Source organism: Candidozyma auris, chromosome 1 (genome assembly GCF_003013715.1).
Source record: "Candidozyma auris chromosome 1, complete sequence".
Taxonomy (NCBI): Eukaryota; Fungi; Ascomycota; class Pichiomycetes; order Serinales; family Metschnikowiaceae; genus Candidozyma; species Candidozyma auris.
The window spans coordinates 1,725,109-1,749,129 of NC_072812.1; the positions used below are offsets into that span (position 1 = coordinate 1,725,109).

The 24,021-nt window shown below is 45.4% G+C and overlaps 12 protein-coding genes across 12 annotated transcripts; 4 read left to right on the forward strand and 8 right to left on the reverse strand. All coding sequences in view use genetic code 12, as the record gives it.

The window, feature by feature from the left end:
• Positions 1-73: 73 nt before the first annotated feature.
• On the reverse strand, positions 74-1,789 carry CJI96_0000796 (uncharacterized protein; the record flags this gene model as incomplete). Its single annotated transcript, XM_029035042.1, has 1 exon — positions 74-1,789. The coding sequence occupies one exon, from the start codon at positions 1,787-1,789 to the stop codon at positions 74-76; it is 1,716 nt and encodes a 571-aa protein (XP_028890284.1).
• A 2,109-nt stretch (positions 1,790-3,898) lies between these two features.
• On the forward strand, positions 3,899-9,457 carry CJI96_0000797 (snoRNA-binding rRNA-processing protein UTP10; the record flags this gene model as incomplete). Its single annotated transcript, XM_029035043.2, has 1 exon — positions 3,899-9,457. The coding sequence occupies one exon, from the start codon at positions 3,899-3,901 to the stop codon at positions 9,455-9,457; it is 5,559 nt and encodes a 1,852-aa protein (XP_028890285.2).
• A 219-nt stretch (positions 9,458-9,676) lies between these two features.
• On the forward strand, positions 9,677-9,988 carry CJI96_0000798 (uncharacterized protein; the record flags this gene model as incomplete). The annotated part of the gene is made up of 1 exon (XM_029035044.1): positions 9,677-9,988. One exon carries the CDS (start codon positions 9,677-9,679, stop codon positions 9,986-9,988), a length of 312 nt encoding a protein of 103 aa, XP_028890286.1.
• Positions 9,989-10,421: 433 nt separating this feature from the next.
• On the reverse strand, positions 10,422-11,108 carry CJI96_0000799 (uncharacterized protein; the record flags this gene model as incomplete). Its single annotated transcript, XM_029035045.2, has 1 exon — positions 10,422-11,108. One exon carries the CDS (start codon positions 11,106-11,108, stop codon positions 10,422-10,424), a length of 687 nt encoding a protein of 228 aa, XP_028890287.1.
• An 844-nt stretch (positions 11,109-11,952) lies between these two features.
• On the forward strand, positions 11,953-12,600 carry YPT52 (Rab family GTPase; the record flags this gene model as incomplete). The annotated part of the gene is made up of 1 exon (XM_029035046.2): positions 11,953-12,600. The coding sequence occupies one exon, from the start codon at positions 11,953-11,955 to the stop codon at positions 12,598-12,600; it is 648 nt and encodes a 215-aa protein (XP_028890288.1).
• A 111-nt stretch (positions 12,601-12,711) lies between these two features.
• Positions 12,712-13,167, reverse strand: MBF1 (multiprotein-bridging factor 1; the record flags this gene model as incomplete). Its single annotated transcript, XM_029035047.2, has 1 exon — positions 12,712-13,167. The coding sequence occupies one exon, from the start codon at positions 13,165-13,167 to the stop codon at positions 12,712-12,714; it is 456 nt and encodes a 151-aa protein (XP_028890289.1).
• A 764-nt stretch (positions 13,168-13,931) lies between these two features.
• On the forward strand, positions 13,932-14,879 carry CJI96_0000802 (trans-2-enoyl-CoA reductase (NADPH) TSC13; the record flags this gene model as incomplete). Its single annotated transcript, XM_029035048.2, has 1 exon — positions 13,932-14,879. One exon carries the CDS (start codon positions 13,932-13,934, stop codon positions 14,877-14,879), a length of 948 nt encoding a protein of 315 aa, XP_028890290.1.
• A 778-nt stretch (positions 14,880-15,657) lies between these two features.
• On the reverse strand, positions 15,658-16,671 carry HMT1 (protein-arginine omega-N methyltransferase HMT1; the record flags this gene model as incomplete). Its single annotated transcript, XM_029035050.2, has 1 exon — positions 15,658-16,671. The coding sequence occupies one exon, from the start codon at positions 16,669-16,671 to the stop codon at positions 15,658-15,660; it is 1,014 nt and encodes a 337-aa protein (XP_028890292.1).
• Positions 16,672-16,951: 280 nt separating this feature from the next.
• CJI96_0000804 (uncharacterized protein) lies at positions 16,952-18,478 on the reverse strand (the record flags this gene model as incomplete). The annotated part of the gene is made up of 1 exon (XM_029035051.2): positions 16,952-18,478. One exon carries the CDS (start codon positions 18,476-18,478, stop codon positions 16,952-16,954), a length of 1,527 nt encoding a protein of 508 aa, XP_028890293.2.
• Positions 18,479-18,779: 301 nt separating this feature from the next.
• On the reverse strand, positions 18,780-19,784 carry CJI96_0000805 (bifunctional triacylglycerol lipase/ester hydrolase; the record flags this gene model as incomplete). The annotated part of the gene is made up of 1 exon (XM_029035052.2): positions 18,780-19,784. The coding sequence occupies one exon, from the start codon at positions 19,782-19,784 to the stop codon at positions 18,780-18,782; it is 1,005 nt and encodes a 334-aa protein (XP_028890294.2).
• A 266-nt stretch (positions 19,785-20,050) lies between these two features.
• On the reverse strand, positions 20,051-21,273 carry CJI96_0000806 (uncharacterized protein; the record flags this gene model as incomplete). The annotated part of the gene is made up of 2 exons (XM_029035053.2): positions 20,051-20,976; positions 21,255-21,273. 2 exons carry the CDS (start codon positions 21,271-21,273, stop codon positions 20,051-20,053), a joined length of 945 nt encoding a protein of 314 aa, XP_028890295.2.
• Positions 21,274-21,419: 146 nt separating this feature from the next.
• On the reverse strand, positions 21,420-22,889 carry IME2 (protein kinase IME2; the record flags this gene model as incomplete). The annotated part of the gene is made up of 2 exons (XM_054702031.1): positions 21,420-22,170; positions 22,216-22,889. 2 exons carry the CDS (start codon positions 22,887-22,889, stop codon positions 21,420-21,422), a joined length of 1,425 nt encoding a protein of 474 aa, XP_054558006.1.
• Positions 22,890-24,021: the final 1,132 nt, after the last annotated feature.

Consider the following 24,021-nt stretch of genomic DNA (forward strand, 5'->3'; position numbering starts at 1 on the left):
TACAGTTTAGTGGAATAGACGTACGCATCGTTCTAAAGACCTATAATGAATATATGTTGACGAATTGAAAAGATCAAAAGATGACATTGAGGAATTTTTCCCAAGCATTCTTGGGAATAGGCTGTGGCGTATTCCTCTGCTCCTCCTCAACCAATTCCAATTTGCTGAAATCAAACGATTCCAAGGGATTAAGCCATCTCTTGCGGCCAACCCAGAAGTATGAATAGATTCTGTGCACCACATAGAGAGCGAGCACAATAGGCAAGGTGATGTAGGCGGCGAGGAAGTCACCGATATTGAAATCGAAGAAGACAGCGTATCCGTTGGTTAAGGTTATCAAACCAACAATGAACATGATGTAGTAAGCACCATAGGGCTGTAACATTGTTCTGTAAGGTACTCTGTCTTCAAGACCCTGTACAACGATAGCCTTTCTCCATCTGGTGTAAGCAAAGGCAACGAAAATCCAGGAGATGAAACCAGAAATCGTCGTGATGTTGGAAAACCAGGTGAAAACCTGAGCCGAAGAGCTCGAAACGTTCAAGTAAGACAAGCATCCGACGCAAAATGTGATCAACACGCAATAAATTGGTATACCAAATCTGTTGACGGTGGTGAAAACCTTTGGAGCCAAACCCTTCAAGGCAAGGGAGTACAATGTTCTTGATCCAGCGTAGAAAAAAGAGTTACCAGCGGAGGCTGCTGAGATCAACACAACAGCGTTGATGATATGATTTAACACAGGAATACCTGCGTTCTGAATACCAAGGACAAATGGAGATGCCGATGCATCTGAGGAGTCGCCAACCAAACGAGGACTGTTGGAATCAGCAATGATACCAATGACCAAGGAGCCCAAAATGTAAAAGAAGGCCAAACGGTAAATGAACTGGTTAGCACATTTAGGCAAAATACGACGAGGGTTAGTGACTTCACCAGAGCAAGCGACAATTAACTCAGGACTCATGATGAAAGAGTAACCAGCTTTGATAACAGCTGTCCAGAAGCCCAAGAAACGTCCGGTATCGCCGCCAGTCAAATGAGGGTGCAATGCGTTGCCATTCTTCCAGTAGCGGAAACCGAGCCTGTCGTGATTTGGACCACCACCGAAGAATAACACTACGCCCAAAATAATCAACCCAGTGATTGCAAGTAACTTAATCCCTGCAAAAATGAATTCTGCTTCACCATAAAACTGGACGGGCATGAGATTCAATATCAACATCGCACCTAATAAAATAGATATCCACACAGCGATGTGCACAGACGTTGTCCAGTACTGGATCACAAGAGCAGCAGCAACCACTTCAGCAGCCACCAAAATGGCGAAACCATACCAATAGTTGTAACCAAGAGCAAATCCGATAGAAGGGTCGGTGTAGTCATTGATGAATTGCTGGGACCCGGCACCAGGCACGGGTAGAAAAGCAGCCATCTCCGCCAACATGTTCATGACAAACCACACAATAGTGGACAAGACAATATAAGAGAGCCAAAGAGAACAAGGCCCGACATCATGCAACACAAGACCAGAGCCCACAAAAAGGCCGGTACCAATGGCACCACCCAAGGCGATCAACTGAACATGTCTATTTCTCAAACCCTTCTTCAATTCGTTCTCCTCAATGGAGATGATGGAGTTGTTCTCTGAAACAATGTTGCCCTTCTCATCGACATTGACTATACGGGAGTTGGAGATGGTTCCACTGAGGTAAGCCGAGTTTGATCTCAAGATCGACGGCCTCGACGTCAAGGCCTTCAAGTCGAAAGTATGAGAGTCTTTGTTCATAATAGAATATCTCTGAAAAAATTGGAAGAGATGAGAAGGAAATTTTTTGTGGGGTATGCCGGCGTTATATATACAAGCGCATCGGCAATTCCAGAAGAGGTGTTAGATTGTCTTATCTCGAGAGGAGGAAGCGATGCATAGTGCCAAAAAAAAAAAAAAAAGCATCAGCTCAAGCCTGATATGCACGGCGTTTTGTTACCATGAAGGACAGTGATGTAAGTTAAGTGGGGCGGTGAGCATAATTTAGCACTATATGGAGGGAGACCAAAAGTTACACGCGATACAATTAGATAGCTTCCATGAATTCCTCCTCAACAATCGTGGAGATAGGACATCCCTGCAACGTGGAGTGATCCCTTGCTCCTTTAGGTGGGGCTACTGTCAATAGGGTCTCGGAAGAAGGTTTCCACTCTGAAGAATCCTTAAGGTATTTCTTTTCGCACCCAGCCTTTCTTGGTGGAGGCGCCAGAGGCTTCTTTGACAGTACCAAGAGCTCGGTACCAAGCCCACACAAAGCATTGGCCCTGTCAAAGAGGGGCTCACAAAAAGGAAAATAAAAGAAAAATTGACCAGGGTCTATCAGCACTGAGTAGATAAGATATGAAGATTCTGAAGACGATCAGGGCAAAATCGGCTCATCACCAAAAACCTGCTGTTCTCGTATCTAGTCACGGGGTTCATGGACGGCGTTTTAGAATATCGGAGTGTGCTTGTCCGGCGCAGAGTTTCTGGTGGAGCACAGACCTCGCGCAAGTTTGCCCCTGCCAGTGAGAAATCTGGGGAAACGAGCGCGATGGCGCCAGCAAAAACAGCGTGCAAAACGGCGCTGTGCCCGCCATCACCTTCCCCAGGCCCACTTGCTCGCTAGCTCAAGACCGCCTAGGGACAACGCCCTCCGGAGGTATATGTGCGGCAAACGCTACATGTCCTTTGATAGGGTGGGGGAAATGCAATTTGAAGGGACCAAAAAAAAAAAAAAAGGAAGTACTGCCATTGCCTTTATGCTGCTGCTGATGTGTTTGGCCGCCTCGATGACTGAAGTTGCTCGTGATGCCTTGGCCTGGCAGTGGGCATGCTCCGAGTGCGACGGTCGCTAACCTTGGCTGGGATTGGCTTTCTGTTTTCGCTGCGAGTACACTATGCAACGGGAACTCTAACACTAGTTCCGTGCAACGGCAATTTCCTGTATCATGACCGTAGAAACTAAGGTGGGAGTCTTTTTATGGAGTGTGTCAAAACTCATTTTGAGGGGGGTCCTAGTGACGTTGAGGAGACGCAATGGTGGTATCTCGCTAAACTTTGCTGTGAAGAGGTTGGCGCTACAACCAGATAACCCTTTTCGCAGCCAGTGCGATGCCGCCAGCCTCTGTTCCATTGGCCGAAGATGCCTAGATTGCGAATACCTTGGTCACTTGCCCAAGCCAGATAATGAGACTATAGCGATCGGCTATCAGGTGGACGATTTTGAGCATCGTCATAGATAACGCAGGACACTGACGAGTCTCGACGACATAATCCGATGGTGCAAAGTCCGCGATGGAGCAAAAATGATGCGCTGATAACCTCGGAGAGGACACAGTGCAGAGGTAGATCAATTGTGGTGATGAAAATCAAGGTGTAGCATGTAAGCTGATGAACGTGTTGGAGATTAGGAAAAGCAATGCGCTCGATTTTTTTTTTCTTTTTTTTATGATGATGAGGCAGCTGTGGTGGACACAACAGTGGGGGTCGGAGACCAACGTGAAATTGTTTTCAGCACGATCCAAGGACTTTATCATAAAAAAGCTAAGTTTCCTAGCCCTTAGTCTAGTTCAGAATTTGGGCGAGCTGGATCTTGTATCTGGGTGCGATTTTGCAACCATTCAGCATACCCACGCATTACCTATGATCCAGCTTCAAAGCTATTAAATACATCCAAGAGAAGTAAGAATACAAAGATGATCAAGCTCGCAATGGATGAAACTGTCGAGGTCAACAGCTTTTTAAAAAAGACTATTCCCACTGGTAGCATCACCAGTGGTGTGCATACATACCAACTTCTTACAGCTCATCTCTCATCGCATACTGAAAATCACCTACCTCAAAGCCGTCTCTGTCATTACCATCAACATGTCGTTATTGTCTCAGCAGTTGAAGGTGATTGGAGAAAAGAATGCCTCTTTGGCTGTGGACAGAAAGTCTCGTCAGCAAATCCATTCCAGGTCATTGCTCTTTGACGCTAAAACTGCAGCCTCCCAAGATTTTGACTACATCTTCCAGATTGCCTCTGAAGGACTTGAGGAGCTCATAGAGATTGACTCGAGGTTTGAAAAGTTTTCATCCACGCTTTTTTCGGAGGCGAGCATTGATTTTGACAGAAATGTCAAAACTAAGGACATTCTTGATCCCGTGAACAGGAACTTGGAAGCTTTCATGAACTTGGCTGCTCCCTACTACCATTTGGCCCCCACTCTCAAGGCAATGGAGTGGCTCGTTAGAAGATATCATGTCAACATTCACAACAGTGAACTTTTATTTTTGTCCACGTTGTCTTACCACTCGCAACCTGTGTTCACTAGAATCATGAACGCCGTGCCTAAGGGATCCATGCCCCACATTTTCTCCTGGATATCCCTATACAAGGAACAGTCGAAACCTTTACCAGCTTCATCTGTTTTAAAGAGTTTTCACAATGACCCTGCATTGTTCAGATTATACTCTGAATACCTTAGAGAACAACTAAAGCATAAAACAATCTACAAAGAGCAGTTAGTATTCTATTTGTCTAATACTGCTCAGGTGTTGGCATCATACGCTAGAAATACCGAGAAGCTCAACGATGATTACATTGTTACAGTTTTGGAAGCTGTGAATGATCTTTTACTTCCTCAGAATCATGAGTTCAAATACTCATCCACTCTCAAGGAAGACATCAAATTGACAGCTTACGGTATTATCTCAATTATGACGTCCGTGCTTCCATTGACTGACGAACTCGTATATTCTTTGACCATCTCCATTTTGAGTGATCCCTTCGCATGGAACAACCTCAGGAGGCAAACATTGGTCGTCCTCGGACAATTGTGGAACTTCTATAATGAGGATGACGTGAGTGAGGAGGCGGAAGTTTTTGCTAATTTGAGCTCTGAAGTGCTCTTGAAAAATGAAGAATTGTTGCTCACTTTGATAGAAGAAAGCTACAACATCTCGAAGTTCGTCTTCTTTTTCGTGATAGACAAATTGAACCACAACGATGACAAGGCAATTCGCTTGTTGCAATTCATCGATGTTCCAAAAAATGACTTGTTCTTCTCCGTGGTCGTGAAGAAGCTTCTTCTTTACATTACTGAGAAATGTGTCACTGATGAAGGAAGAGCTGGTGCTGTTAGCACGTTCGAACAGCTCCTCAAGTCTAATAAGAGTAAGGTTGTCAATGAACTCCGCAAACAGTCCAAGTCAATATCTGACTTGGAGATGATACTCATGCATACCATGGGAGAGTCAGCAAACGAATCTGCCTATGATGGAGACAATGAAGACGTCGTAATCGAGAACAACGCCGTCAACTCTTCATCTGAGGCAATAAAGTCGAAAGAAACTTACTTTTTGTCTACGGCGGCAAACTTCGATTTCTTCAAGATCGTTGATGCTTTACTTCGTGAGCTCAAGGAGATTCCTCAAAACAAACAAGTTTCTTATTTTTTAAAGGCATCGAAGAGGGCATTTTTAAATGACGTCGCCCATGTATCTTTTCTTATAAGGTTGGGTTTCACAGTATCTGTACCTTTGTCATCTCGTTTGGTTGCTTTGGGATGTACTAGAGCGACGCTTCAGCACCTCGCTGAAAAAAATCAAAGCTTGAATCTTTACTTATTGGCGCCAATTATCCTCCTTGGATTAAGTGATGAAAGTAAGCCATTTAGAGATATTTGTGTTAATATCCTTTTACTCATTCAAAAACACAGTCAGAAAATTATAGCTAAAGGGAAGCAAGCTAACTGCACGTTGTTCATGGAGTCGGAAATATACCCGAATGTTGAAGAAGCCAAGAAGAGTCTTATTTCCCCAAATGACGCGAACACAATGTTAAGTGTTTTACTCGATGATAGAGCCATTATTGACGATGTTCGCTTCGACCATTCTCGTGCCTCATATCTATTATTCGATGTACTCTTCAAATCGACCAAGGGCGGGAGAAAGTTTGGTTCTCTTCTCTTGAAGTCATTCGTTTACGGGCAATGGGCATCTCCCTCATGGCCACTTGCTTTCAAGCATAGAGTATGGCGCATTATCGGGTCACAGAACAAAAAGACCAAGGGATTTGATGACAGATTCTACTTTGTAACTGACGCCAAGGATCTTCTTCTTAGGCGCAATCCATGGATTCATGATGCCAGCGCTGAGGGCTTGAACGCCATCGACGACATTATGAAACCTGTAGCATCTATGGTTGGTGGACTTACAACAAACGAAAAGAAAAGAGCCAAGGAAATTGATTGGTTTGTCAGGGCATTGAGCACCGAGGATCAATTGCAAGTGGTCGCCAATGAAAGAGTACAAGAAATTTTCCCACTTCTCAAGGTCACTGAATTGAAAGTCGGGCTCTGCAAGGAGTTCATCGAGCTTCTTATCGAGGAAACTGATTCAGTTTTGCATTTCGACCCTCTTGATACTTTGCAGGGGCTTGAAATTTTAAATGAAGACATGGTAGCATTGTTGAATTCTGTGAACATTGTCACGGAGGTACCTGAGCAGTCTGTTCCTAAGAGAAGAAGAAGATCCTCTTCATCTACTCAGAAAAACATGGCGAGAGATGATATCAACACAATGGCAGCCGCACATTTGAGGAAGTTGTCCGTTATTCTAGATGTACTCGAAACTCAGTTGCGCAAGTCACAAAGTTTGATAGCTGACTCTGATTTATTACAGGTCCTTTTCAAGATTTTGACCGACTTGGACTACTTGGGCAATGATGGCAAACTTCCTATTCTTTACGCTCAAGAAACATTGGCATCTTGTATGCAACTTTGCGTTGTAAAGATCAAAGAAAGTCAAGCTAAGCATCGAATCGATTCAAACTCGATTAGAGCCGATTTGATTGTCAATTCAATTAGACTCTCGCAATCCCCACAAGTGCAAAATCGGTTATTGCTCGTCATCGCTGAATTGGCATCGTTGGCTCCTGAGATTATTTTACATTCTGTAATGCCTATCTTTACGTTCATGGGAGCACATACTGTCAGACAGGATGATGAGTTTTCAAGTTCAGCACTTCAGCAAACGATATCCAAGGTAGTTCCCGCGATCACGGCTGCATCTTCATCAATTTCGACTGAAATCGACTTTTTGTTGACAAGCTTCGTGACTGCCTTTCAGCATATTCCAAGACATCGCAGAGTCAAGTTATTTGTCTCGTTGGTGCAAACATTGGGTCATGAAAATGCTCTACAAAAAATTTTGTTTTTAGTTGGTCAACAATACTCGGCTAACTTGGAAAAAAACAAGGTACATGAATGCAATTCTTTGTTAGACTTTACGGCGGCTCTTTTAAAAACTTTTGATGCCCAAATCTGTCTAGAAGGCATCAACAACTTTTTCAGCTTGTGGAATCAAATTCCCAAGGAGCACCTCAATGGCGATTCAGAGGAGCTCACGGCTTTGAGCAGCAAACCGATCTTTGGATCAGCTGTTGCGAATGCTACTGATGAGGAGTTGAAAACACTTAGAGTGAATTTATTGAAGTTCCTCAACCTTGTCCTTGGTACTGATGAGGAGCTCTCACTGAGCACCAATCTTGTGTCATTGAAAATGAAGGTAGCGTTGGTGTTGTTCGACGACCAATCACCTAAATCTGCAAAAGAAATTATCTTGAAGGACTTTAGCAGGGTTACTTCGTTCATCTTGGCCTCATTGGACTCTCACAGTGGTTCCAAGAAATGGGAATCTGATGTTGTCGATGAGTTATATGAAGCACTCAAATGCTTGTTGAACTTACTTCCAATGAGTTACTATGTGACTTCTATCGCAGAATCATTGAAGAATGCAAATGACGCGTTGTCGGTGACGGTTGCCAAAAATTTTGCCATCCTTGCTGGAACGAAATTCGAAAACGAAATGAACGCCAATTCATTCGACGATGCTATTGAAAGTACAGTTCTCGAAGAATTGTTGCCAATTTTGGTTGAAGGTTTTGAGAAGTACGACAATGTGGAGCTTGTTCAGGCATACTTGGACACATTCTCTATTATCGTCAGCAAACTCGGACTGTCACTCCCTGAAATTGCATCATCTGAAAACGCAAAACATCTCATCGGTACATTGAAGGTGATTACTTCTACGAATGGCTTGTTAAGCAGCAACACAGAGATCGTTGTTTCATCCTTGAATGCAGTGGCCAGTGTGGTGAAGATATTCGGTGTAAAATGTATCGGATTTTTTCCCAAGATCTTACCTCCAGCATTGAAGATCTGGGAATCAACGGCTAGAAAGAAACACAACAACGATGATGAAGACTTTGACGATGAAGATTTGCAAGAAAAGAACATGTTATTGCAGGGTTCCATCCTTATGTTGATATCTGTTTTGGTAAAGAGACTTCCCGCCTTTGTTGTCACCAACTTGAAGCAAATCGTCAGAGCCACTGTTGAAAGTGATCTAGTGGACAGCAGCATACGTTCCAAGGTGTTGGAATTGATTGTTGAGCACGTTGACAAAAGTCAAGTATTGGTTTGCTTGTTGAATTTGGCCCTCAATGACAACTTTTACGCAGAAAATGATGCTAAGGAGCTAGGCTTGTACTTAAACAGCGTGAGGTCTTCTATCGATTCAATTGAGAAAAAGAGTGCCACTGCAAACTCGTCACTTTTCATGAAGTGGTTGATTAAGTCTTTTGAGTTCAGGAACGAGTTCGGTGAGGACAAGTTTGAGGACAACACAATCAATAGTATCGAGAGCTCGTTCCACCAATGCGCAATCGTTTATGTCATGAAGTTGAACGATAAGAGCTTCCGTCCTTTGTTTGCCAATATGGTGAGATGGGCCGCTACAGGAGAGGGGTCAATAAGCTCCAAAAACACCGAAGTAACGAGACTCGTTGCGTTCTTCAAGTTCTTCAACAAGTTGCAAGACAGGTTGAAGAGTATCATCACGTCATATTTCTCGTATATGATTGATCCAACCGTCTCCATTCTCAACAAATTTGCATCTGGTGATTTGAAGGAGACAAATTTGAGAAGAATCGTATTGAACGCCTTAGTGTCTTCCTTCAAGTACGACCAAGATGATTATTGGTCCCATCAGCTGAGATTTGAGACCATAATTAACCCTCTTTTGTCTCAGTTGAAGAATATCGAGAAACCAATTGGCAAGTACCTTGTGAGGGCCATCACCTCGTTTGTCACTAACGTATCGTCTGAAGAACACAACGAGAAGCTCGTTCATGGGTTGATTTACTACATTTCAAACGAACACGAAAACTCCCTGAACACAAAGTTGTGGACTGTCCGAGTATTGAGGGAGGTCTTTTTGAAATTGGGCGAACAATGGTTGACGTTCTTGCCTACCTTCATTCCATACATTGCGGAGTTGTTGGAGGACGATGACGAGGATGTCGAGTTGGAAGTGAGAAAAGATTTGGTCAGAGTGATAGAGAATGTTCTTGGCGAGCCGTTAGAACGTTACCTTTCATAATTTGGGCATTCGAGCGAATCGAAAATAATAATAAAATTAAAAGAGCATGAATGCGGGTGAGTAGATCTATACGATGTAGAAGTATTTGGCTGCGAAAAGAGTGTCTCTCCAGTACAAGCATTTCCTGCATATGGATGGGTGGAAATTCTCCGCTGTTCCATGAAAAAATAACATATATATCTCAACACTTGCAAGTGTACTACAAGCACGAATACAAAAATGTCTTTTTTGAAATCCGTCAACAACTTGAAGCCATTGTTCGACAGAGTGTTGGTGCAGAGATTGAAGCCAGCCACCCAGACCTCCAGCGGCATCTACATCCCAGAGAAAAACCAGGAGAAGTTGAACCAGGGTACCGTGATTGCCGCTGGTCCTGGTGCTACTGACGCCAACGGTAAGATTGTTCCAGTTTCCGTTCAGGCGGGCGACAAGGTGTTGTTGCCTAGCTTCGGTGGCTCACCTGTCAAGGTTGGTGACGAGGAGTACTTGTTGTACAGCGACAGAGAAATCTTGGCCAAGATTGAGCAATAAGTGAACTTGCTGGGATACTAAACTTGTAAATAAGAAAGGAATAATTTTGAAAGAAGCGGAAAGTGTTAGCATACTTCTTTCGTGAGATTGAATTGATTAGAAAATTCAAACCTTTTCGTCATTGTAGAATGTAGGCATTGCAGAGAAGAAGGCCGGCCTTTGAATGAAAACAATGCAAGTAAGACGTGATGGCGTTACTGCATTTGCTACCTTTGTAGGTGTGATTTTCCATTGGGGCTTCTCAGTATGTCTGGGGTGGAATTTTGAAGCCTCCACAGCAGGGCTCGTGCGCACGTCTCTTTATGCAAGCAAAGATTTACGAAGTAGCTCGTATTACCACTGGAAGTGTGATTATTACATTATTATTAAGCGATAAAATATACTCGGTTAGAAACGCATACAGTGGCACATTGCTCAATTGAGTCAGTGCCTCTCATTTGGTCGTGGGGTCTTCAGTAGGCTGCGCAGGACTTGTCACAGGAGAGTGCTCGGTTGGCTGCGACTCGACATCCTTGTGGTCCACAGCTTCTTCCTGGCCACTCGAGGCCCCGGCGGCAGCCTCGGTATCTTCAGTTCCGGCAGCACCGCCGGAGGGCTGGCTTGACAGGGAATCACTTAAAAAAATAGCCCCGGCAGAAAGCAGGCCCCTCTCCAACACTCTCAGCTTACCACCGTCTCTGTATGCCTTGTACACGGAGAAGAAGCCAATTATAGCAACAGTGGCAAGCGAAAACACAAACCCCAACACAGCAAAGGCAAGACCGGCTTTGCCGGCCTGGCAGCCAGTCTTGAAACGTCCATAGGCATAAGAGCACGTTAAGTCGCTGCCAAACCTGTCTCCAAGGACACCCACAGCGATAATCCACCAGATAAGCATCCATACTTCACCCGCAAGGGCAGTGGCAGGAGACAAATGACGAGCCACCACAGGAAGAACCGTGGGGATGTAGTAAATGAAGCCAAGAAGACTTGTCACCAAGGAAACACCCGTTCTGTTTTCCCAGAAATCCAACTTGCCCAAGGCGACACATGAACAGATGAAAAGGGAAAAGGTCCAGGCGAGGAGCGCGGCACGAAGCCCTAAAGCAATGGAGTTTTTCAAAGAATAAGTAAACGCCATAGCAATGATGATTTGGAAAAAATGACAACCTGTACGTTTGTGAGCAGGGGGAATTCAGGGACTATTTATCCTTCGTTATTGAGTACGGCCCAGAATCCCGGGTAAAAAGCCCCCTGTAAACAATCCATCCTGAGCAGTGACCAAGGGCCGCGTAAAGGATGCAGAGGATTATTGCACCCACACAGGACAAGCGCCAGCCGTGTCTTAAGCTTAGTGATCACATACGAGCACAAGCGCGGCCACTCTCAGCAGGGTACCTTAAACGGGGTAAAGTGAGCCCACCCTACGAATTGAGGATTCTTCAACGAGAGAAATTTGTGTAAGAAAGAAGGTTCGAGGCAAATAATCATTCCACACGACAGTGAGTGAGATCTCACTAAATTTTGTGCCTGAAATGGCTTTGGTCCTGGACGGAGGCCGTTTGTGCACATTGTGAGACATGGCTAAAATTAACGTGGAGCCGACCAGACAAGGGATTTGACAAGAAGGCAAGCGTTCCGTGTTCTGGACGGGTGATTGAGGATGAGTCAATCCGTCATGTTTCCTACAGTAGTTAGAAATCCGCGGAACCGTCTACATTCTATTTTTGCGGAGGTGGTGCATGAGAAAACAAAGCTCCGTCTGAGTTCGGCTCTCACTCGGGTTCCAAGCATTGAGTGAGATAAGCGGATCAATGCGAGCATAGGTGGCACCCTGGCCTCACTTTGTAAATTCGAGAAGTCTTCATTTACGCTCGTCAAAATATATAGGGAGTCGTGCGTGCACCATGCGATATCATAATTGCAACTAACAACCTGGATATGGACTCGCTTCCGCAAGACCAACCTGACCCTCAGCTTCGACCATGTCTGACAACCGGTTTGTTCAGTTTAAATTGGTCCTTCTTGGCGAGAGTGCTGTAGGCAAATCGTCAATCGTGCATCGTTTTGTGAAAAATACCTTTGATGATATGAGGGAGTCCACCATCGGTGCTGCCTTCCTCACCCAGTCGATCTCGTTGCCTGAATTGAGAACAACAGTAAAATTCGAGATATGGGATACAGCTGGCCAGGAACGCTATAAGAGCTTAGCACCCATGTACTACAGAAATGCAAATGCTGCATTATGTGTTTACGACATCACAAGCAAGGCTTCTTTCTACAAGGCACAGGACTGGATAAAGGAGTTGAAGAGAAGAGCTCCCGAGGGCATCGTTCTAGCGTTAGTGGGCAACAAAGCAGATTTGGCTGAAGAGAGGGAGGTGGACGAAACTGAAGTCGCCCAATATTTGGAACAATTCAACCAAGAAGCTACCGCTGCTGGTGAAGCATCAACGAATGTGATCCACAAGGAGTGCTCCGCCAAGTCCGGCGAGGGTGTTCTTGAAATCTTTGACGAAATTGCTCGGGCATTGCCTCTCGAGGAGGCCAACGATAGAATGACGCCGCAACTAGGGAAGAGGGTAGAGCTTGGAAGACCTCCGCAACGCCAGCAGCAGCAGGGCTGTTGCTAGGATTACATGTATAAGAGCAGACTAATGAACAACTAAACAACAAGCAAGCTTAAATAATCTGTCGTGAATCGTATTGTGCAAAAAAGCTATTCAGTCTATCAAAAAGGATATTTACTTCTTCTTTGGGCCGAAAAGAGGCTCACCAATGTTTTTTCCTCTCAACTTCACACCCAATGCTCTCTCAATCTTGGCCAAAACTTGCTGGTTTGGCACAGCTCTACCAGCCTCGTAATCATTGATGACTTGTGGCTTTTCGTTCACTTTGGTGGCCAAGTCCTTCTGAGTGAGCTTCTTCTCCTGTCTAGCTTGAGAAATGGTCTTACCGACGCTCACATCCACCTTTTTGACCGAAACGACATCATCAGTGTTATCCAATTTGGTCAATCTCTGACCTTCAGGGTTGGACTTTGTGTTGGTGGAGCCGTACTTCTTCTCCGTATTGATGGCAGCGCCGCTTCTTCTGGCAGCATTGATCTCGGCCTGAGTACGGGCCACCTTTTCTCTTGGGCCACCGCCGCCAACACGAGCTTTTTGGCCAATTATAGTAACGTTATCCCAGTCAGACATACTTGATGAACTTAGATTATTAAGAGGAAAGGGATGTATCCTTAGGTGAAAGAAGCAAATGGACGTTGGTGACTGCGTTGTGCGAAATGAAGGTGAGATCACGTGATCCTCGCCGTAGTTCCACGCTTTTTTGCCCTCATGGAATTTTCTGGACACCCCTGTCAACCAATGCGGCGTGCGTGTCGATGGCGTCAGAATCGAACAAGGTTCATTCAAGTGCAAATAGATGTAGAGTAAAATGAAAATGATGCCAGATTTTCTTGCCCTTTTCGGCAAAGAGAAGGAAGCAGGTCGCAAGATTTTTGATTTGTTCAGTACTGCCATGAAACTAAGCGATTTTTGCAGATGGCCTAAAAAATTGTAGTTCTAACAAACATTTTGTCGCTAAGTAGCATCCATCTGTTCGCTTCCCTAACAAATTCTTGCGGAGTGCTTTTTCATCTGGTATGGTTTATGGATCATTCGTGTTTGCTGCTTGCATTCACATTTTTCGCAGCCAAATGCTTTGAGGTAGCGTGAACTTACAAGAATCAACTTCTGACAAGATTTGAAATGATTATACCAAGGACACGTGGCATCCATGTGAAATCAAAGCCATCCACCATAAAATATTTATTGATCTTTCTCTCGATCTTTTTACATTGTCTCAGTATAAGTTTGCTACTTTTGGTGCACATTTCCACTGTACTACACCCGCACGACCATCTATCCCCGGTTAAAACGGCGCGGCCGAGGAAAAGGGATGCTACAACAATTATTCGACAATGGCGTCAATTGCAGTGAATCCGAGATCCAAGACGATCAAGGGGTACTCCAGCTCGCTTGATAGCTTGTTGGTGGCTCCTATTATAAAAAAGATTGGCAAGGATAACAAGTTGGATACGAACAGAATCAGACTCACATATAAGGATGCTGCTGGCAAACATGTTCCCTTGGATCCATCGAAGTCATTGATGGATTATTTCACTGGCGACCAATTGACCAAAGTGGTTGATCTTTACGCAAAAGACTTGGGGCCTCAGATCGCCTGGAAAACTGTGTTTTTGTTGGAGTATCTCGGTCCCATCCTTCTTCAAGTCCTCGTCTACACTTACTTTGCTATTGTCCGTCAGGTTCCCCAGACTCAGACTCAACAACTCGCTTTTATCATGGTGAACTTGCACTTCATCAAGAGAGAGCTTGAGACCCTTTACGTTCACAAGTTCTCCAATTCCACAATGCCTTTATTCAACTTGTTTAAGAACTCCAGCCACTATTGGTTTTTGTCAGGCTTCAACTTGTCTTTCTTTGTCTACTCCAAGCCCGTTTCGTCATTGTCCTCTTTAAACACAGTTGAGAAGTTTGCTTTCTACGTGAACGACTTTTCTCCAGTGGTGAACTTCTCCATCTTTGGCTTGTGGGCTTTTGCCGAGTTATCAAATTTGAAAACTCACCTTACCTTGGCTAATCTCAGAAAGAACGATAGTAAAGCCTATGTCATCCCATATGGATACGGTTTCGACTTGGTCTCTTGTCCAAACTACTTCTTCGAGTCTCTTTCATGGATATTTTACTCACTTCTCGTGGGAAACTGGTCTGCATGGCTCTTCATGGCCGTTGGTTCCGGTCAAATGTACATTTGGGCTGTTCAAAAGCACAAGAGGTACCTAAAGACGTTTGGAGACGACTACAAGAAGTTGAGAAGGACCGCCATGTTCCCATTCTTAGCTTAGTGTACTTGTTTTATTGACTGTCGAATATACACTTCCACTGTTATGTCAAAAAATTAGTATAGACCCATACTCCAATCCTCTTATCCCGTTATCACCGTGGCTGTCATATTGATGCTTCCTACTCGGGGTTGAACTTCAAGCACACACTGTTAACACAGTGTCTCTCATCTGTCGGAGTGTTGTAACCCTCTCCCTTGAAGATATGACCCAAGTGCCCGTCACATTTGGCGCAACGCATCTCCGTTCGGACCATTCCGAACGACCTATCTTCGATTGTCCTCAAGGCACCTGGGATGGCTTCGAAGAAAGCTGGCCATCCACAACTAGACTGAAATTTGGTATTGGCCTTGTAGAGAGGCAGACCACAACCCACACACTCATAGACTCCCTTTTCGCTAGCTGGAGTGTCTGTGTATTTCCCTGTGAAGGGTCTCTCAGTTCCCAGTTCCCTTAAAACTCTAAACTGTTCTGGGGTGAGAATTGCACGCCATTCTTGCTCTGTTTTCGACATTCCTTTAGACAACGAATAAGAAAATTGCCTTGTTGTTCTAATTCTTAGAAGAACAGCTCTAGTGATCATACAGTGGCAAGGTAGCGTATGACAGCAAGAGTATGCGCGAAGGGTATTGTGAAGTATTAAATGGTCGGTATTGGCGACCTCCAACTACACTGCTTGTCTACGATCTTGTCTTAGACCCTCTGATTGTCCTATTAATACATGGAAGAAGCAAATGCAGAATATACGTCCTGATGCAATGAATGTCATAGCTGCGCTCATCTAACGCATGAAGTAGTTGTATTTGCCCTGCTGCTCGCGAGACTTATCGCCTGACACTGTTTTGACGTTCCATTTGATCTCAATATCAACTTCACGAGGATTGTGGGCATTTGGCCTTGAAGCGATCAGACCCTTGATCTGGTCACCCTTACGCAAATCGAGAACTTGGTCCATGTAAAACACGGTCTGTTTCCAGTGCGTGTAGGCCTTCATTGGACCAGTGTATAAGGTGACTTTTTCGTCACCGGGGAAATCGCAGTCAAACCAGACAATGTACGCGTGGCACAAGTCGCTGTCAATAGCCTCGACAGTGAAGTCTCTGTGAAACGATAACTGCTCCTTGGAGACAGTATTAATATCGAACTCAAAGAACTTATGTGGGGTGGTAATCAAAGAGTTATTGTCAACGGTATCAACTAAGGGTTCAGCCATGGCCACCTTGATGAATGGAGAGTAGTCGAAACCGTAAACATCCTCCCAGTAGTGGATCTTCTCGTCTTTGTACTGACCATCTTCAATACCAGCAATGTACATTGAGCACTTGTCAGGCAAGATCAAACCGCCTTCTACTAAATACTTGTCTCTGGCGTACAAAACGGTATCCAACATAGACTCGTACAACAAAAAGTACCCCATCCACTCAGACACAATGATATCAACAGAGTCCACCGGCAAGTCAATGTCCTCCAACTTACCCTGAAGCAAGGTGATCTTGTCTTCAAAACCGTTCAACGAGACAATTTCCTTAGCCTTCTCGATGATGTTAGACATGTCCACAGAGTAAACATGTTTAGCACCTGCCTTGGCAGCAAACATGGACAATATACCAGTTCCACATCCCACGTCCAACACAACCTTGTCCTTGAACAAGTGCTTGTTTTTATACATGGCAGATCTGTAGGACAAGGTTCTGGAGGTGTCTTTGAGCATCTCCTCGTGGATGCCAAAATGATCATACGAGGAGAAATAGTGTTGCTCAGTGAACGGCAAGGAGTTCTTATCAGTGGCAGACATGCAGATGGTTTGAAGAAAAGAAAGACGATGGGTTGGTATCGATGACTTTGGTGCCAAAGGAGATGAGGTGCGAAAAAGTCTCTACCGTACAAGCGAGCCGCGGGAAGTGGTCCAGCCATGCAGCCAGCTTCGGTGATGGCATACTCAAAATTGAGTGAATCTATCAATTGACGAAGTCAACATAGTTTTACCACTGAATTTAGTTTCATTGATCTATAATTCTTCTGTTAAGTCTATAAATGCGCTTTTTAGTGAATCAGGGTAACTAGATCGCATAAGATTATTTTTGCCTGATTTTGTCCTTCAATACATGACAAGTGAGGGCTGACACCACACTTATGCCCAACATACCCACCAAAGTCATGTTCGAGTTTCTGTAGAGGCGAGCCTTGTCGGATGGCCAACCCGAATACAAGGCGTAGGTGGCAGTAACAGAACCTAAGTTTCCCAATCCAGAAACAATAGCAGCGCTGACGGCATTACCAACGTCACCGTAGCGAGGGCCAAACAATTCTGCTGACCACGACATGCAGATGGGAATGGTAGGACCAAGGCCAAACCCAGAGATCAAAAGCCCTGCCCATCTGTTCCAAAATCCTTTGGCAAACGTAGTTACAAATAATCCAACCATGATTACGACACAAGCACCACAAAAGAAAAATGCACGATGCTTCTTGTACCTATCAGCAAAAGGTGTGATCAACAAGATTCCTCCAAGATCGAAGAGCCAAATTGGAGCGTACAAGAGGGAGACATTGATGGAAGAAAGACTAGGGTTGAGGGCAGCAATAATGGTAGAACCAAACACAGCCAAACCGAAACCAGTACCCACGGCGCCGAAATACATCAAAATGATGAACCATACTCTAAGGTCAGTCATCACCTGCACAACATCCTTCAATGTCCATTTGATCAATTTGTAACGATGCTCAATATCTTTGAGGTGCATGAGTCTGTCTTCTTCATTGAGTGGATGCTTCGTTGTGAAGAATCTGTGGTAAAACTGGCTGATCTTGGAAGACTTCTCATTGTATTTGTAGTTAGGTCTGTCAGGAAGCCACCAGAGCAAGGAGATACCAACAGCCATGGTCACACAACCATAGACCAAATACATCCATTGCCAGCCAGTGTAACCCCTGTCGCCGTCCATTTTCTGAAAACCAGCACTTACGAGACCAGCAGCAGCCGCTGAAAGTTGTGCAGCAGTGTAGTAGTATCCGATACGGCGGGTCTGTCTGTCGTTCGGATACCACAACGAGACGTAGTAGGACAAACCGGGCCAAGTCCCAGCACCAACCATACCCGAAATGAATCTCACAGCTTTAAGTCCTTTGGCGTTATCTAAAGCCTGGTAGCATGTGTACACCAAACCAACGGTGATGACAATTCTTGCGAGCCAAGATTGTGGAGATACCTTGGTCATAACTAAGTTCATGGGCACATCAAAGATAATGTAGCCCAAGTAGTACAATGCAGAAGCTGTTGAAGTGTCATGAGCAGTCAACTTCAATTTCTGGCCCAAAGAGTGACCGTCCTCCCTGTTCATTGTGAGCGTGACTCCGTAGACGTTGGAGCCAAACGACGTAAGAAAGTACATACACCAAAGGGCAGGGATGATCCTGAGATCCAATTTTCTGTAGATCATATCAAGCCTGTGCTTCTCTTCCGGTGTCCATGAGGGCAACCCTAACTTCAGTTCAACGGTTGCGATTTGGGCTTCTTTCTCTCTGGCTTCCATGGACGCCGAATCACTCGAGACTTTAGGGGCACTTTCAAATGAGCTTTGCATTTTTGGTTGGGATTTCATTTTGGGAGACAGAATCGACGTATTTTATATCGCAGAGGAAAAAATTTTGTTGGCCGTTTATGCTTCCAAAGTTTGGTTCGGAGCTGCCAAAAATTAAAGCCGCATAAACGCTAGCCGCTTTATGAGCCAATACTTGAGTCGTTTGAGCGATGGGAGAGGAGCAAATGCAGGCGGAAGATGACTCTGAATCATCTTCCCGCACTCATCAGGCGAGCAGAAAATGATCATGAGTCGCCCTCACTTACTAAAAAAAATTATTCTTGCGTCGTATATATGCAACTTGTTGGGCGTTGCCGACCTCTCAGCTTCTAGACAATGCGGCACAAGTTATTTCGGCAAACTCAACGCTTTGGTCTATGCAGAAACTGTGATTGATCGCCTTCTTTTCTTCTGTATCGTTCTCGCCAACTTCAAAACGAACATCCTCATTCAATGCATCGTGGTACCTGGTTAAGATATAGTCTCTTGAGTTGTCGTGGACCCAGTAATCAAAGGGGGCAAAGAAACTCCAGATTTTTGTCCCCGTCAATGGGAGTTCTTTAAAAAACCAGTCATTGACTTCGTCATCCCTGTGGATCTTGTTGAGCTCCTCTTTCGCCATCACTATAGTCTGGCGAACAATTCGCGTCGAGTCGTATATCTTGAACGTTGCATTCACAGCGTTGTTCCAAGCCTCAATCAGATCTTTATCGCTTAAAGCGGGCTTTGCAATGACGTACTTACGAATAATAGCCTCTGCAACCAGGTTGGGTAAGATCCATTGCAACACGAATATAAGGTATACTGCCACATGCACCAAAGGAAGCCAATTGAACAACTTGGTGAAGTACTGGCCCAGCAATGACTTTGCAATGTCCACCAATGTAGGGCAGATGAGACCCACAAACTTGATGTCCACGTACTGACTGTATTCCTTGTCATAAACAAGTTTTTTGGATACTCGTTGCATAATATATGCTCCCATTGAGTGGCATAAGAATGATACTTCCTCTTTCGCCTTACCCCGAGTGGCAAGAATGTGATCTCTGATCACTCTACATTTGTGGTCGACTTGGTAATCCAAGTCATACACCACCAGATCTTTTCTTTGGTAATTGTCGGAAGTCTGATATCCAGCATGACTGATTGCCAAAATCTCGTATTGGCGGTGCTGTTGGGCGATAAGGTCAAGATATTTAGTGTAGTAGTCGATGAGACCGGGGTTACCGGGGATAAAAACCAACAAGGGCGGATTCTTCGCTTCTCTCAAAGGCTGCCTGTGGTAAAGAGTGGTGAAAGGCTCAGTTTGCGAAGTTTGTAGTGACATGCCTGTTGAAAAGTGGTTCGATGTATGTTACCAAGCTAGAAGTGGCCACCAGACTAGAATCTTTAGCGGAGCGCTGCTTGGTATGTGAGCACAAACCCAAGCATCTCGCAAATATCGAATTCTCCGCATAAGAAAATGAGCATGAGAAGGGGCCAGACAGAGAAGAATACAAAAATTAGAAAAGGAAGGAAATAGCGACGTAAAATACAGTTAGCCTATGCCATGACAGGGTTGCTTACGGAATTCTGTCATAGCCTGGCAAATTGCTATTTGTTGCCTATGCTAAACTGTAGATGTTGTTCACGAATGTGCATCTTGTCGGTGTCGCCGTTGTACAAGTCCCGTTCGTAGTAGTGCAACGTGCCTTCTTTCGAAAGGGCAATCACCGTTTGCGTTCTCGTACCGTAGTACTTACCAACAGCGTAGCCCATCTCTTTCAGCTTCAGCTCGTATGGCGTGACAAGAGGAGGAATGAAGATGGAGTTTTGAAGTTCCTTCATCTTCTGGTCAAAAGTGCCCTTTTTTCGAATTTCAGCGTCGTAAGTGTCAGAACTCAAAATCTCAAAGCAAGATTCAATGAGCTCTTCCTGGCTGTACCCTTCAGACACAGACCTCCGAGCAAGACTACTTAGCTTCTTCCGCCCAAGCTCCACCTTCAGCCATGGCATATAGTATAGCGAGTTAGAAAGCCCAAAGGTCTCCTGTCGATGGAAATGGTCGTGCATGTCGTCTAGCAGCACTTCTTGTGAATGCACCCTCCCTCGGTCGCCTCTATTGCTCATGAGATTGAGGGGCCTGAGCTTGTGCTTTCGGTCTAATTCAAGCGTACCATAGAGCAAGGTGAACCCGCCAATCTCACTCAATTTCGTTGGTTTGCCCGTGACACCACTTTTTTTATTCATTCTCTCTTCAAGTCCATCGTACCACTCAGAGTCCAGAAGGTCTGACACAAGGTACTCAAGCGGGAGAATGCCTCTTGACACTTTACCTGCTGCAGCGGTGTCTTCTCTGTAGTTGACCAAAACAGAGAGCCTGCCTTCCGAAGAAACACCTATCCATGTGCCATGTTCTGGTCTTGCGAGGTCTAGCGGTGACAATATTTGCGTGCCTTTGTTGGTGTCTCGGAGTGTCGCCAACTGAGTGGGCCTGGCAAAGTACTCGTCTCTGTTGGAAAGAAGAAGGAGTGGGAAATCTGGATGTGAGGTTGTTGTGAGTAGTATACATAAGCCACAGTTAAATATAAAGATTTTTAACAAAATCTAGCTTATTGACAGTGGTCTAATCGGTACCAATGGACGCTTTATATCGTCCTGTTGGGTGTGTGCCTGCATGGCTCAACACCTAGTGTTCTGATCTTCTCGGCATCTACTACTTTTTCGGTCACGGTGTGGGGTAGTCAGATGATGGAACCAAAATATTTTGGTGCCTTCAATGTTGGGCCCGATGGTATCTAAAGCAAGGGAAACATACGACTATCCGATAACAACATAGGATAGTCTTGCAAATATATCTCATTCATCCGTATAGAATTTTCGTAAAAAAAATAAAGTCAAACATTTATGTACGCCGAGACCCTCTGGCGCTCTCTACTTTATCATTTTGCAGCCGCCCGCGGCTGACTCCGACACCACTGAATCAACACGAGATTCGGTGGCAAAAGGACGTATCGGTGTCGAAACTCAATTCCTCAAATGGGCAAACCTGAAGCATCTCCGATTCATTCTGAACATCTTCGTTGTCATGTTCAGGCTCAAAAACCCAGCTGTTAGTGGCATCAAAGGAGGTGTTTTTTGATCCAAATACCATGCTCAAATGCTGCTCATCCTCTGGCAAGTACGAATTTCTCAAACTCACCACATCGTAGCCCGTATTTTTCTGCTGTAAGATGTCACGAAGCATGTCCATCGACCTGCTTGTGCCAACCGTCGAGTAGATGGTGTCAGGGCTGTCACCAGTGGTTTTGCAGGACTCGGTAGTAGACAGCAAAATGTGAAGCGGGTCCTCTTCTAAGATAGTGCCTTTGAAGTACGGATGGTGGCAGAGATCAAACACAGTGGGCCGTGAGTCAGGGTTCCACAAAAAGCAGGGACGAAGCGCAGAACACAAGAGGCTGTATTCTGGTTTAGGAATGAGCTCTTGCATGCTCAGGCCACGCGTCTGAGGCATGTAGAGACCAAGATTTTCTGCGAGCAGCCTACCTTCTTCCCAGTACCCACCAAAGGCTTCGCCATCGGGATCAACGTCGGTGGGGTGACCGAGACACTTGAGAACATGCCAGATCTGTTCTGCTTCGTTCGCTCCGGGAAACAAGGGACGAGAGTTGACAATCTCCACGGCCACACATGCGAAGGCCCAGATGTCAATTGGCTGAGTGTAGTCACGCAGTCTCAACAAGATCTCGGGTGCCCGGTACCATCAGGTGGACACGTACGGGGTGAGGTCTTTCTTGTTGCTGAAGTGACGTGCAAGACCGTAGTCACACAACTTGACCATGTAGAAGTCTTTTTTCCTCTCGATCGGCACGTTGTCGGCGTCGCCATAGTACTGCACTGTCGGAGTGACCAAGATGTTCTCCGGCTTCACGTCCCTGTGGAAATAACCTTGGGAGTGGATATGACGAATGCCGTTCAAGAGCTGGGCGAGCATTGACTTCACCACATCTGGGGGCATGTGCTTGTTGCCATGTTTCTGGATGAGCAGGTAGAGATTCTGGTTCATGGCTTCCATGACGATGCAAAGCTTCCCGCTCAAGCTGTCGATGAAAATGTGGTGGATCTGCAACAAGTTGATGTGAGAAGGCATGCTTTGAATGAAATTGACCTCAGTGATTTTGCGGTAGTCGGACTGCCGCTTGAGGTGGCTCTTCATCATTTTGATGGCGACCAACCCGTTGGTGCGGGGCCTAGTGTGTGGCAGCGACGCCGAGTGACACACGGGCTCCATCATGGTACCGACTTTTGACACGTCTGGGTCAAGCATCGTGGAAGATTTTTCTTTATACTTGGCCAAAAGGGCCTGACCGAACGACCCTATACCGAGACGGTGAATGACGAGAAAGTTGTTCAGGAGCATCAGATAACGCACATCGAACTCTTCTGAGCTCATGGTGGAAATTTGAAAGAGTATTAAAAATTTGTGAGGATCACCCAAGGAAGTAGATGAGGAAGAAGGGGTTGAGGGCGCTCCCTGAGTTGCTTTGTTATTTTATAGGCAACGCCTGGTGCAACACCTCGATTTGGACCATTTTTTTTTGCAGCCATTCGCGCACAAGATCTACCTTAAACAGGTCCCTTCCAGCGCGAGACCGCTCAGAAAACAAGTAGATTGCGAATTATGGCAACTTTCGGCATATTTTTGGCAACCCATCAGAGATTTTGTATTTAAGTTCATATTATCCACTCTCCAAGTTCCCTGGCCTCTTCACCTGTGTTCCTTTCCAGGCTCTGGGGACTTCGCAAAAAGGGTCTCTGAGGGCAGGACTTGGGACGCTTGCCTTGCCCTGGCTGAGCCACATAGTACCCCTCGTTATTTGGTCCCTTGTGGATCAGCTTTGAATAGGCAAGAAAGAAAAGCAGCTCTCATCAGAATGCATTCTCCGAACTGTGAACGTTTTAAATTATCGCTCTTGTCTCTGGTTCCTCGATCCTCTGCGACTGTCATCCCTTTTTGTCTTCCTTTTTTGTTTTCTTCTTTGAGGTAGCGACTGAGCTGAGGCTAGTGGGCCCGGCGCCACGCGAAGCCTGCGGGACTACAGCAGATGCCTGCCTGGGATCGGTAGGCTCGAGGAGCCTGCGCAGCCTACGCTCGAGGCGAATTGCGGCCCGCACAGATAAACTTCTTGCCCATCTGCGGCTAGGGAGGAGCCCAGGTGGTGGCACAGGTGGCACAGACGAAAAGGAAGAGGAAAACAAAGCAGAACGCATTTTAGGGGGTTGTCTGTGACTTGGATTACTCGAATGTGATATTGGTGATGTTTGTTTTGCTGTGGACATCATGAGGATGTCTTGACATTGGTGTTGACCGCTGGGCGTTTTCTGGCTTGTGGCTGAAATTTCTTATGCTTGGTCTGGCAAAGGAAGCTGCAGCAGATCTCGAGGCAGATGTGGCAGGGAGGGTCCTAGGCATTGGCCAAGCAAGGGTCATGTGAAACTGGGCCACTTAGGCAATGCATACTTAAAACAGAATCTGGGATGAAATCATAGTACATCGTTTTTGGAGATCTTGTGCTGGGTCAGTG